General features: G+C 43.5%; 1 protein-coding gene across 3 annotated transcripts in view; it reads right to left on the reverse strand.

Annotated features, from left to right (window-relative positions):
• The window catches only part of CRACR2A (calcium release activated channel regulator 2A), a 131,814-nt gene that overhangs the window by 69,562 nt on the left and 49,038 nt on the right, over window positions 1–13,214 (reverse strand). For 2 of the 3 annotated variants that reach the window (XM_077169715.1, XM_077169716.1), the window contains one exon: window positions 7,146–7,388. In XM_077169715.1, the coding sequence (XP_077025830.1) occupies window positions 7,146–7,361 (216 nt within the window). In that variant the 5' untranslated portion in view covers window positions 7,362–7,388. Of the gene's footprint in view, window positions 1–7,145; window positions 7,389–13,214 lie in introns of those variants that run through there. The other variant, XM_077169717.1, reaches the window with a different exon arrangement.

Raw genomic sequence — 13,214 nt, forward strand, 5'->3', positions numbered from 1 at the left:
ATACCCTAATAATCTAAGTCTCCAAATGTGGGCCCTCCAGAGGGAGTTCATTATATCCAGCCCACACTCCTCCTTCCTTTCAGCTACCCAAGGAGCAAGGCCCTGCACAAGATTGCCAGGCTGGAAATGACTGACAGCTAAAGACAATGAACATAGGGCTCAGTGGAAAGGAAGACACATACCCATGTGAACAATAAAAAAAAAGAGCTGGCAGGTGTGAAAGTCTGTAACGTAACTTACAAGAACACTTGGCATAATCCTATGGCAATCTTCTAGCTGAGAAGCCATAAAGTTTAATTTGGCAGGTACAGGCATCAAGGGAAACTGATGCATTACAGCGTGGGAAGAGAAGATGATGTGGAAGCCATTTGGAAGAATTCAATTAAATATGAATGGGTTTTTTTTTTTTTAAGAGGAAGGAGAGTGAGAGTGCGCAAAGATTCTAGAAGTACATCTGTTTTATCATACAGCAGAATTTCTGACTTATCTACAATCTATAAACCAGCTATCTCAAAAGCCACAGTAAGACTATGTGGGGGTGAGGAGGGAATCACTTTTGTAATCAGGAAGTTTATTAGCTTCATCTGAAATAAAAGGCATCACACTGAAGGGAGGGTGAAAAACTCAACTCCTATCCCATGCAGATTCCAGTCCTTCCTTCCTTCCTCCCTACCTTCAGTCCAGGATTGCTGGATCTGATCTCAAACGTGATCTTTTGCTGCACTGGAGTGAGAGACTGGCTGGAAGGAAATTCCACAGGCCACTGGGACCATCAACCTGTCTTTCACCCCATGTTTTTCTCGCACATGTTTTTCTCTCCTTAGCATGAACCAGAAAAGGCTGTTTCATATCCCACCTCAGGCACCCTTCTTGAACCTAATAATATTTCCGGCCACAAATCCTTCCTATTATCTAAAATGAATCCTTCTTGTCTACATCTCAAGCCAGTTTCCTATTTCTGTTGTCAGCAGAGATAGGGAAAGCAAAATTATATCCCGCAAGTAATTCTTACTCTTCGTGTCCTGGAAAATTAGTACTGAGTGCTTCTTCTGCCTTCTCTGCAAGCTACACCACACCAGATTCTTTAGCCTCTGTTTAGTAGACCTACTTGAAAAGCCCTTTAGTGTCAATAACTATAATGATCTCTTATTTATCTTTCTTCTCAGAGTCTGTAGAGCTTTGCAAAAGCAGCTTATCCTGGTACTATCCCCTGGGCACTGGTGCTATCTACATTTTTAACTGAAACAGGTAAGAGGGGGAAGGTGGGCAGGATGAGATGATCCATTCCATTAGGCAAAGAGGTCTGGGAGGGGCTGAGATTTGCCTAAAGTCACAGTGGAGACCAGAGGTGAGATAAAGGGCCAATTTCCCATTCATGGCTTCAGCTATAATCTAACAGTTCTCCAGTGTATTATTCTTTAACTGTCATTACCTCCACACACCTACCCACCTACCACCACTGTCAATATCAGAACAAAGTTCAAAGTCTCTCTTGACAGCACCACCAAGAACTAGCATTCTGGAAATCCTGAATGTCTGGATTTCCACTTATCTGGAAGGGCAGGGTGGGGAGAGAAGAGAAATGAGGAGGAGGTCACCTCTTCCTATTTATTCTGCCCCCGGCTCATGGCCCATGTACCACTTTAGAACCCCCTTCTTCACTCCCTGCTCGGGAATCACTTCCTCAGTAAAGCCCTACTGACCCCCAGATTACTTCCACTTCCAAAACTGTATTTCTGTCCTTCATAAGTCTTATGCCAGTTTGCATTTTATATACTGATAGATGCTATTCGTTGATGAATGTCTATCTCCTTCAGCAGATTGGAAGCTTTCTGAGGACAGGGATCCCATTTATTTTTACGCTATATAGTGCCCCCAGGGTCTAGCTCAATGTAGCAAACACAGAGTATTGAGATATTTGTCAAATACATAAATAAATGAATGAGTGACTGGGGTAACAGGGAATCCAGAACCCCTTTCTATAGAACAGTGGACCTGACTACTCACCCAGTTCCTCACCAGCACAACTGCTGATTCTTAGCAAGGTCTCACAAGCCAGGGATTTTCCAGGACCTAGAGCAGGAAGCAATCCTGCAGCAGGACTGATGGCTCAGGCCCCCAGAGCTGTTGAAAAAGGATGTCTTTTGCTTCATTACAGCCAAATGCTTTTACCTTCCTGGTCACCAGCCCAGAAACATGCCTCATGTAGTTTAAACAAATGGTTACTCAGTTTCAAACATGATTAAGTGAAATTCTCATTAAAGACAAAACCAGAAGACATCCATTTTCTGGCCAGAATTAAACTCTACCTTCTTCGGGGGCTCCCATAGCATTCTGTTCACACTTGTGTTCCAACACCAAGTACTCTCTCTTCCTTGTGGTAGAGATCAACTACACCAGATATCTTTCAGACGAGAAAGTGAGGTCCAGGAAGGTAGGATCTGCCTTTATTCTGACTTGTGCCTAGGTGTGCTCGGCTTGGGCCAACTGTTGGTGTAGATCAGGGTTTCCCATTCTCTACACTACTGACATCTTAGAATGGATAATTCTTTGTTGGGGGACCAAAGAGGGGGCTATCCTGTGCATTATATGTAGGATAATTAGCAGCATCCCTAGTCTTTACCCAATAGATGCCAGTAGCATCCCCTCCTGAGTTATTTCAACCAAAAATGTCTCCAGACATTGCTAAGTAGTCTCTCGGGGACAAAATCACCTCCACTGATGTAGACTGATTAGACTCAATAGAGAATAGCGACAGCTGGAAATGAATGGTAGGTGGCCTCTTGGGCAGAAATGCCCCTTCTTTATCTGTAAGGCAGGACAGATGACTCACACTTAAAATTACAGCATAGAGGACACTAGGGACTGGGCTGAGATGTAAAAGTGCATTTATGGAGGAATTTCTGAGTCCCAGTCTCAGGGTTAAGTGCTCTACCTACATAAGCTCATTTAATTCTGCTCTACTGCCAGAAGGGAGCTATTAACAATACAAAGTTGTAAACCTATTATCTAGAGAGGTTAAGAGACTTAACACTAATTCACAGAGCTAGTAAGTTGCAGATTCAGATTAAAAATCAAGCCAATTTGCCATAAAAATCTTTAAAAGTCATCTTGTCAACCTAAATCAGGGCCAGCTAACTTTTTCTGAAAAGGGCCAGATAGGCTTTGCAGGTCATATGGTCTCAGTCAAAATTATTCCACTTTGCCAATGAAGAATGAAAGCAGTCATAGACAATACATAAATAAATGAGCATGACTATGTCTTAATAAAACTTTATTTACAAAAAGGGCAGTGGGCCAGATTTGGCCCACAAGCCATAGTTTGTCAATCCCTGACATAAATGATTATAAGTTTGACTAAGTCCAGAATTCTAGGCAGTGTTGACACTTAAGGTTGATAAATAGTCATTTTACTCCTTCAAAAAAAAGAAACCAGGCTAACAGGGTTTGTGAGGCCCTAGGCTTCTTCAAAGAGACCTTCTGTCCATCCTACCCCCATCACCCTCCCCCAGCTGAAAGGGTCCCTTTGTGCCCTCTCCTTCCTGGCCCTTCTCTGTCCTTCTTTCCCTCTGAAGCAGCACTGGTTTTCACTTGGGGCCCTCATCTCCACATCTTTGCGTCTCTAGGGTGGTGCACCAGGACACAACCCTGTGGAATTTGCCTAGAATGGCCCCCACAAAACCCAGAAAGTTACCTTGTGGCGCATGATGAGAGATCTGAGGAGCCATTAGCAAGGCTGAAGACTCTCCAAACCACTTCCTAAGCTCTGTTCAAGCAAGAGATCAATGTCCCTCATCTGCCATCCCTGTAATGGAATGTGTCAGCTACCCTCAGGCCAACGGTCTTACATTGCCAGGGATGCTATGAAAAATACCACCAACTGGCTGGCTTAAACAATGGGATTTATTGACTCACAGTGTGAGAGATTAGAAGTTCAACATCAAGGTATCGCCAGGCCATGCTTTCTCCCAGCGGCTTCTGGTGATGGTTTCCTTTGGCTTCTACAAGTCAAGGGAGGATGGTGTTCCTTGGCTTGTAGATGCATCTCCACCTCCATGACATGGCGCTCTTTCTCTTCTATGGCTTCTACTAACTCCTGCACCTGAATTTCCTATGTTTATAAGAACCACAGCCATATTGGACTAAGAGCCACCCTGATTCAAACTGGATCTTTGAAGGCCCAATAGGATCTTTGATAAGATCCAAAGAGGATCCAGATAGGATCTTTGAAGGTCCTATTTAGAAATGAGTGCATGGCTATAGGACTAAGGGTTAGAACTTGAGCATGTTTTTATGATCCACAAGGAACTTTTCTGGATTTTGTGGGGACCATTCCAGGCAGAATTTGCTTTGCAGAACTGGGTCCTGGTGCAATAGCCATTTTGAGTGCCTACAGGGTTCCCCCAGGTTTCTCTTGGGGCCCAAATAAAAAGAAACTTCTCCTGGACCCTGGTCCTTTTGTTCTTTGGGCCTGGTTGTTTCAGGTTGGGCTGGCTAAATACTGGTAGGGATTACACTACAGGATTAGTCTTCCCTTCCGCAGGATGCTTGAGGAAGTTAATCTCACCCTCTGCAAAAGTTGTTTTATTGTTTTTTGTTTTTTTTTTTTAGTAAGGGGAAAGATGATAAAGGACTCTAGGGGAGGGGCTTAGCCTTTCATTTCTTTTTCAAAACAACCACAAGCCCCTCCATGATTTTCTCCTAATTCTGCTTCTCCACTGGCTCCCCCAGCCCCCAGTGTTGCCCCTCTCATTAGCCCATAGCTTCTCCTTCCTTAAGAACAATTTTCTGGGCTAAAGGGGACTTCCTGGTTGCCAAATTCGTGAGTACATGAAAAGCTTCCAAGCTCCTCCCTATCCAGTTCCCCTTGAAGCTTTGTAGGAAGCCGAAGCTAAAATACTTGGTGGTGGCCATGTCCACCAAGGAGCTAGTCACACCAAAGGCTGGGGGCCGTACCCACAAAGGAGTTAAAGATAGGAATGGGAAAAAGGAGTCAACAAGCAGATGCCCACAAGATCTGTCCCAGGAGAACCAAAGGACATGTGGGCCTTCCATTGAGAACTCAGGGTCGACTATGAGAGGGGTATTTTTTTCTCCTTCATGTACCTCTTCCCAGCCTATCTTCCTCCAGATGAGACCAGTGAGAGCAGCCAGGTGCTCAGACGATGTGCTGTGTTCTCTCACAACAGCACTTTCTTAACCAGAAGAGCTGAAATTTGAAGAGCTTCATCGTCCACAAGTACACAAAAACTTTGGAGAGAGCAGTAGGACTCAGAAGTAAATGTCATGGAGGCCCAAGAGCCTGCTGGGTGGGTGGTTCAGCCTCTTTCCCTTCCATCTGGATGGGGAGTGAGAATTGAGGGAGGAAGGCCAAGGAGGATTATAGCTGAGCTGGTCTCTCTGGGACTGGATGTTTCTGATTATATTCCAGTCAAACACAAATGATTTTCTTAAAAATCTATACTCTCACAGTTTAAATTCACATGCTTCTTCCTTCCATCACTAAAGAGTGGGGTTAAATGAAGGTTAATTGGGATTAATAAAGACAGCGCTTTCATTGCATAAGGTGCACGGTCCACAGTTGACCTTTGATAAATATTAATTCTTTTTTCTTTGTTTCTAGAGGGGAATAGTCAGAAATTAAGCATGCCATTAAAACCACCGACAACAACCTCCACAACTATAGACCTCTGAATGATAATAATGAAGTTCCCAGACAGGGGTTTCTCAAAGGTTTCCTCAGAACACGCCAAAGCTGGTCTTCCATATGGAGTGAAACTCTGGGAAAAGTTTCAGTGATATTTATTGGGGGATCAGTTCCTTCAAACAAAGGTGGGATGAGCTCAACTGCAGGCTGAGCTGGTGCTGTCTGTCCCCCAGGACTTTTTCCTCAATTCATACAATAAGTGGATGGTGGAAAAGCTCTAGGAGAGGCAGAGAAACACCATCCCATGGGACAGGGAGAGAATTATTATACCTTTAGCCCAGGATAATAAATCCATTTCTGCACCTCCAAACCTCGCAGCTGACATGTCTGAGCAGAGATGGGACTGATAATGACGGTCTCAATTCACTGCTCAACTTCAGTGTGTTCTCAAAAACTACACTTAATATGAAACCTGACCATCAAAGGTCTTCCTCCTAGCAGGAGAGGCATGCATCACCCAGAAAAAGGCTCTCTCGGTGAGGTGAGTGATGATGAAAAGGTTGGGGGAAAAGAGTTGGTTCCCTAGTGTTTCATAGAAGTCCACATTTTGTTTACTCACATTAGGGTAAAATCATGGCTGAAGCATAGGGGAATTTAAAGTAAGAATCTAAGAAGAACCTTTTGTCACTAAAAGTGGAAAGGCAATAGACCAGCAGTAGACAAACCACAGCCTTCAGCTAAATCCGGCCCATCCCCTATTTTTATGCGGCTAGTGAGCTAAGAATGGTTTTTACATTTTTACATAGTTAAAAAGTTATCAACAAAAGAAAAATATTTGCTGACATCAAAATTTCAGAGTTCATAAATAAAGTTTTATTGGAATATAGGCATGCTCATTCATTTATGCATGTCAGCACTTCTGTGCTACCATGGCAGAATTGAGGCATAATGACAGAGACCACATGGCTTACAAAGACTAAAATATTAAGCTATCTGTCCCTTTACACAAAAAATTTGTCCATCCCACCCCTAGGCAATAATCTGTACTGAGGCTCTGCAATATCTTTCTGGAAATGCTTAGGATGGGGTAAATGTGGTCAGGTGTGGGTAGAAGACAGACACTTCCAGAAATTCTTTCCTCCCAGGTTGTTGTACCATTTGAAGACCCGGCACTGTATCTATTGCTAAAGCACACACAGCACCTTGTGGGAATGACTTCATCAGAGTTGAGAACATCAACTGTGAAATAACATGCTGATATCATGCTACGATCATTGTTTCCCACAATCCCAGAAAGTTACTCAGAGAAGGAAAACAATCCCCAAATCTGACAGTAAGTAAAGGCAAGAAAAACAGTAAACCAAGGGGATCTGGTTCCCAGTAAAGCTGGGCTGACCACCCCTCTCCAGAGCGAAACTGATGGCATCTTTTCTGTTGAAGATGTTGCCTCCAATGGCGAGCTCCAGCCATGGGGCCTTCCAGGTGGGGCCCCTCTTACCTGCATATCCCTCCTGGCAATGAAGCCCTTGCCCTCTGCATCACAGGTCTGGAAGAACTCCTGAGCCTTCCTCAACATGTCCAGGTGGCTCATTGCCTGCTCTGGGGTCTCCTTCTGTTCTGCACTGTCCAGGCGACTCTGGCTGGCCCCGCTCCTCCTTGGCCCCTGGCCAGTTCTTCGGGGTGTAGAGACCACCCTCCTGCTGGGGGCAGCCATCTAGATTTATTAACTTCTTTTCAGAATCTGAAAAGTGGGAGGTGGACATTGTAAAGAGTTGGTGTGGTGGGGGTGGAGGGAGGCTAAAAAAGGATAAGAGGGGAAGAGTAGAAGGTAGACCACTTACCAGGGTGCCCCCGAGACATCTCTTAGCAACCACCTCTTAATTAGCAGAAGCTCAGAAGGAGGCGATACCCTGCCATGATTGCTAATAGATCAGCCAGCCCTCTAATGGGAGAAGAAAAGGGAGGGAAAGTAAACTGCCATTTCCAGATTGAAAGAAGGTGGGGAGGAAAAAAGCCTGAAAACACTTTCTCTGAATTTAAATAAATAAACAAATAGCAACAAAACAGATCCTGGGAAACCAGCTGCCATTTTTGAGTGCTGACTAAGAGGCAGACACAATGCCATGCTCCCCATATACATTTTCTCATTTTATTCTCACATTCCTCTGAAACATATATTAACATATTACCACTGAGGAAACTGAGAGGCTCAGAGGGATTGAGTGACATGTCCATGGCCACACAGCAAATCAGTGCAAAAACTGAGACTTAAATCCCCGTTCATCTGACTTGAATTTGATCCTAATCTCACGCTGTCCTGCTTCCTCAGAGTTGCCAAGGGTAGATACCTCCCTCCCTCCTATGTACTGCTCTCTCCATCATTCACAATCAGCAGGCTCTGGGCAAGCTCTTATCCCATGCTGGGGTGGTGAATGCTGCAGCTGATATATAAGAGAGCCACCCTGGCCTTACAGAGCTTCCCTTTGTATACTAGACTTGCCAGGCTTGATTTGGTGACACCCAAAGCTGTCCTCAGCCAACACGGACTCATAAATCATACACCTCAGTCAGAAAGCCCCAACAGGAATCCTTTTAGAAAGTTTCCAGCAATGTGATGTCATGGAACAAGGCATGTAGACTCCACCACCTCTTAAGGACCTGGAGCAAGTCACGACCTGTCTGCTCCTCAGTTTCCTCATCTCTGCAATGCAAGGACTGGACCAGTTTGTCTTAAAGTTCTCTTAGAGGTCTAAAACTCTCTAGGTCTGAGAAATACTCAAAATAATAAAGGGTTATTAGTGAAAATTAGGTTAATGTGATAAAAGAAACCATAATATCCTTGGATTTTTCCATCTGAATAATGTTAGGAGTAGACCAAGTTCAAATCTTAAATACATGATAGCACTTGAATTCAAAAATAGCAATATGGGGTGCGAGGGTGGTTCAGTGATAGAATTCTCACCTGCCATGTGGGAGATCAAGTTCAATTCCCAGTTCATGCAGTTCCCAAAAACAAACAAGCAAGACAAAGGAAAGAAAAAACAAACAAACGCTGCTGCAATAACAGGATACTCACTTGGATAAAGTATGAAATGTGACCCCTGTCATACAGCATACAAAAAAAATTTATATATATATGTATATATAGAGAGAGGGAGAGACACACTATAATGAATTTTGTAGGGAGCTGGAGAAAAGTGACGTTCCAAATCAACTTCTGCATCCATATTAGTAGAAAAAAGAGAAAATGGTATCACCAGGTGAGTTTCCCTAATTGCCTCAAATACAAAGACGGCTGCCTCATCTACACCATGACTCCTGAGTGATCAATGATGTCAGTCCCCATCCTCGATGTACCAGATTTGTCAAGAGCTATAAGCCCAGCCTGGAAAACTACCTGCTGCCTCAGGAATTAACTCCATGTGACAGCGCCTCAAAAAAAAAAAAAGCAGAGCAGACTGCACCCTCTCAGTCAACTGGGCTGGACATGCACCTCCCATCCTCACTTCTCTTACCAGCCCCTCCCTCAGGAAGTGCTCTTTCTCTTCCTCCCTCCATGATGTGAACTGGCCATTACCTAACTATATGCAGATTTATCATTTTCTGTCTTCCAGAGGGAACTGCCTTGGATGTAAGCTGCAAGAGGATTGCGTTGGTGTTTTTTGTTGTTGTTGTTGTGTTTTAATGTGCACTGCCAAACACACTCACATGCAGTGCTGTGCTTAGGTAGGGCTTTTGGATGATGATGTGGTAACATATGAGCTTCTGTAGAGACCTGCTATCTTAATGGGACCTCACCAGGACTCTATCTGCAAGGTCTATGCACCTAGTAGGTCTACCCCACTCTTACTTGCTGCACCCAGGTGACTGGCCTAATAATACTTGTCATTCCTCAAAGGCTTTCTCTTGCCAGACCCCCAACATACTTCATCCTATTGGAACCTGACATATCCCCAGAAGGTAAGTGTGATTAGTATCCCTGCCACATAGACAAAGAAACTGAGTTTCAGAAAGGTTAAGTAACTTGGCTCAAGTTCAGAACAGGTAGAGACCTTTTCTTCCGTGATAACACATTATCTTCATGGGTTCTGCTGTTAAAGCACACTCATCCCCAACTGATCATAACCACAGTTGCCTCCAAGATACAAATTCATCATTTTAATGGGCACATCTTTAATAAAATAATTTAATGTGCCCATTCAATTATTAATTAGTTCATTAGCTCATTCATTCATCATTCTCATTTATGGATTACCATGTATACTGGCTCTGCCCTAACAATGAGAAACACAAGCATGAAAAAGATACAGTCCCTGCCCATAATGAATGAGCTTTTAATGGTGGGATGTCAGTCATAGTGACTGGCAGTGGAGGAAGGTGTTTTGAGTTAGAAGCCTCCTTTTTCTGTATCCTTCAAAATAGACAATAAAATGTTCAAATGATACTGATGAGCTGTGTGAGCTTAAGCAAGGCCTTAAGTACTCTCGGCCTGGAAATTAGTAGAGATGATCTCTCTGTTCCAGGATTAACTTTATCTGGCTCTTTCCCTACCCTGACCCATGTCACATGTGAAGTACGGTATGAAAGAACCAATCTAACATTTCTAAAGAAACAAGCTACCTCATTCTGAGACCAGAATATAGGATATAATAGATGCTCACTGAGTTTCGAATGAAGGAGGAACAATCTTTAGTTGAATTCTATATAGGGAGGTTTTGTCTTTGACTCACTTCTCCTTATATAAGGGATTTTTCATCTCATAAGGAATAAGCCCAAACTTCTGTTTCCAGAAAAGATGGACCAACAGAGCCCAGGTGTATTCCCCAACTTGGACCAACAAAAATATCCAGACAAAATATACCTTGAAAATGGTCTTTGAGACACTAGACATAGGCAACAAAGGACAGGGATGCTTGAATAGGGCTAGGACTACGATGGGGTCAGCGAGGCCCCAAAGATGCAAAACTTCAGGAGGTACTCACTCTCAGGTGACCCCGAGAGCCAGTGTCTTCTTAAGAATAAGGCACTTAGAGTGCAAAATCCAGGGAGGCATTCACTTTTAAGGTCATGCACCTGAGAACAACAGACTTCTTAAATTTGTACCACAGGGGCCTCACTCACTTTACCCTAGTTCCAGCCTGGTTCCTGAAGTATGAAAAACAACAAAAGTAGGCCCTGTTTTTGCCCCATCTTATTGCCTAGAGAGGTTTTAGGCCATGGCACAGGGTGGGGAAACCCAGGAAGAGCCCAGAAGAGTCCCTGAGTTGAGGAAACCCAACTATATGTTGCCTGGAAGAAATGCACTACAATATAAAGACACAAATAGGCTAAACGTAAAAGGTTGGAAAAAGATGTACTGTATTAAAACTAGTCAAGGGAACACAGTTTATTTATACAGGTGTAGTTGATTCTAGAACAAATAATACTAACAGATTTTTTTAAAAGTCATTTCTGGATGCATAGATGGTTTAGTGGTACAATGCTCACCTTTCATGCGAGAGACCCAGGTTCAATTCCTGGACCATACCGTACCCCCCACCACTGCCAAAAAAAAAAAAGGTCATTTCATATTGATAAAGATCAATTCATCAAAAGGACACTGTAATCCTAAACACTTATGCACCTAATACCAAAGCTTCAAAATGCCTTGAGAATAGACAAGTCCACAATTATAGTCAAAGATTTCAATAACCTTCACTCAATAATTAGTTAAACAAGTAGACAGAAAACCAGTAAGTAGATAGAAGATTTGAACAACACTATTAACCAATTTGATCTAATTGACATTTATAGAACACTCTACCCAACAACAGCTGAATATATTTTCTTTTCAAGAGCAAATGGGGCATTTATCAAAGCAGTTCATATTCTGGGTTATAAAAGATGTGTAGGCAAATCTACAAAGATTCAAGTCATTCAAAGTATACTCTGACTATCACAGAATTACAATAGAAGCCAATAACAGAAAGACCTCTGAAAAATCCACTAAATTTCAAAGCTAAATAACACAATTTTCAATAACCCTTCTTCTCACCCACACTTCTCAAACAAGAAACAAAAAGTGGAATTAAAGAGTATTTTGAACTAAATTAAAATAAAGTACAACATATCAAAATTTGTGGGATACTTTCGCTCAAAATCCCCTAATCAGTACTCAGGGAAATCTTAAAAAACAAGAGTCATCTCAAATCAGGGACTTCAGCTTCTACTCTAAGAAACTAGAAAAAGAAGAGCAAATTAAACCCAAAACTGGGGGATGAAAATAAATAAACATCAGAGCAGAAATGCATGAAAAAAAAAAAAAAAAAAACCCAGAAAAACAATAGAGAAACTCAATAAAACCAAAAGGTGGTTCTTTGAGAAGACTAATAAAGTTGATCAGTCCTAGCCAGACTGCCTAGGAAAAAAGATGGAAGACACAACTTACAATATTTAGAATTAGAAAGGTGACATCATCACAGATCCTACACACATTAAAAATATAATAAGGGAATATCATCAACAATTTTATGCCAATAAATTCAGCAATTTAGACGAAATGGACAAATTCCTTCAAAGACATTAAATATCAAAGTTCACTCAAGAGGAGACTTCCTGGAAGATGGCGGCTTAGTAAGACGCGCAGATCTTAGTTTCTTCTCCAGGACAGCTACTAGGGGAGTAGAAACGATACAGAAAGCGCCCAAAGCCACAACAGAGATAAAAAAGACAGCGTACCCCATCCTGGAACAGCTGGCTGGCTGAGAGAAGCAGCTCGGGTGAGATTGCGGAGGCGCGCGGGCCTCACCGGGCGGGGCGGGAAGCGGCCGGAGTTACTCCCTTCCCCCTTCCCGGGTCAGCTGGGAGAATTGGAGAGGCGGTCCCCTGAAACCAAGGCGGCTGGCGCCCACACCACGCGCAGCCCCCCGGACCAACTGAGAGAATTGGATCGGAAATCCCCAGGCCACGGAGAACGGTGACGGGTGGGGGAGGCCCCTTCCAAACCCGTGACTCCCGGGGAACGTGCACTCTCTCGGGCGGGCCGCTGCCGCTGGCGCCCTCCCGCCACGCTTGTTGCCCAGGGCCGACTCGGAAATTCGGACGGGCTCTTTCCCGGGCTGCGGTGACCAGCAAACCTCCCTGCGTTTGGACCCTGGGCCGGCTCAAGCCGTTTCGGCTAGTGAACCCCCCGGACGGCGAGAGTTTTCCAAAGTTTAAGGTCCCACAGCACCTTTTACTGGTGGGACCCGCAGACAAACGTGTGCCACGAGCACCACCTACTGGGCAGGATAAGAAAAACAGAACCCAGAGATTTCACAGAAAAATCTTCCAAACTTTTGGATCCAATACCAGGGAAATCTGTCTAAATGCGCAGACGCCAACGGAAGATAATGGATCACGCTCAAATAATTGAAAATATGGCCCAGTCAAAGGAACAAATCAATAGTTCAAATGAGATACAGGAGCTGAGACAACTAATGCTAAATATACGAACAGAAATGGAAAACCTCTTCAAAAACGAAATCGATAAATTGAGGGAGGACATGAAGAAGACATGGGCTGAACATAAAGAAGAAATAGAAAAACT

The sequence above is a fragment of the Tamandua tetradactyla genome, chromosome 7 (genome assembly GCF_023851605.1).
Source record: "Tamandua tetradactyla isolate mTamTet1 chromosome 7, mTamTet1.pri, whole genome shotgun sequence".
Lineage (NCBI taxonomy): Eukaryota > Metazoa > Chordata > Mammalia > Pilosa > Myrmecophagidae > Tamandua > Tamandua tetradactyla.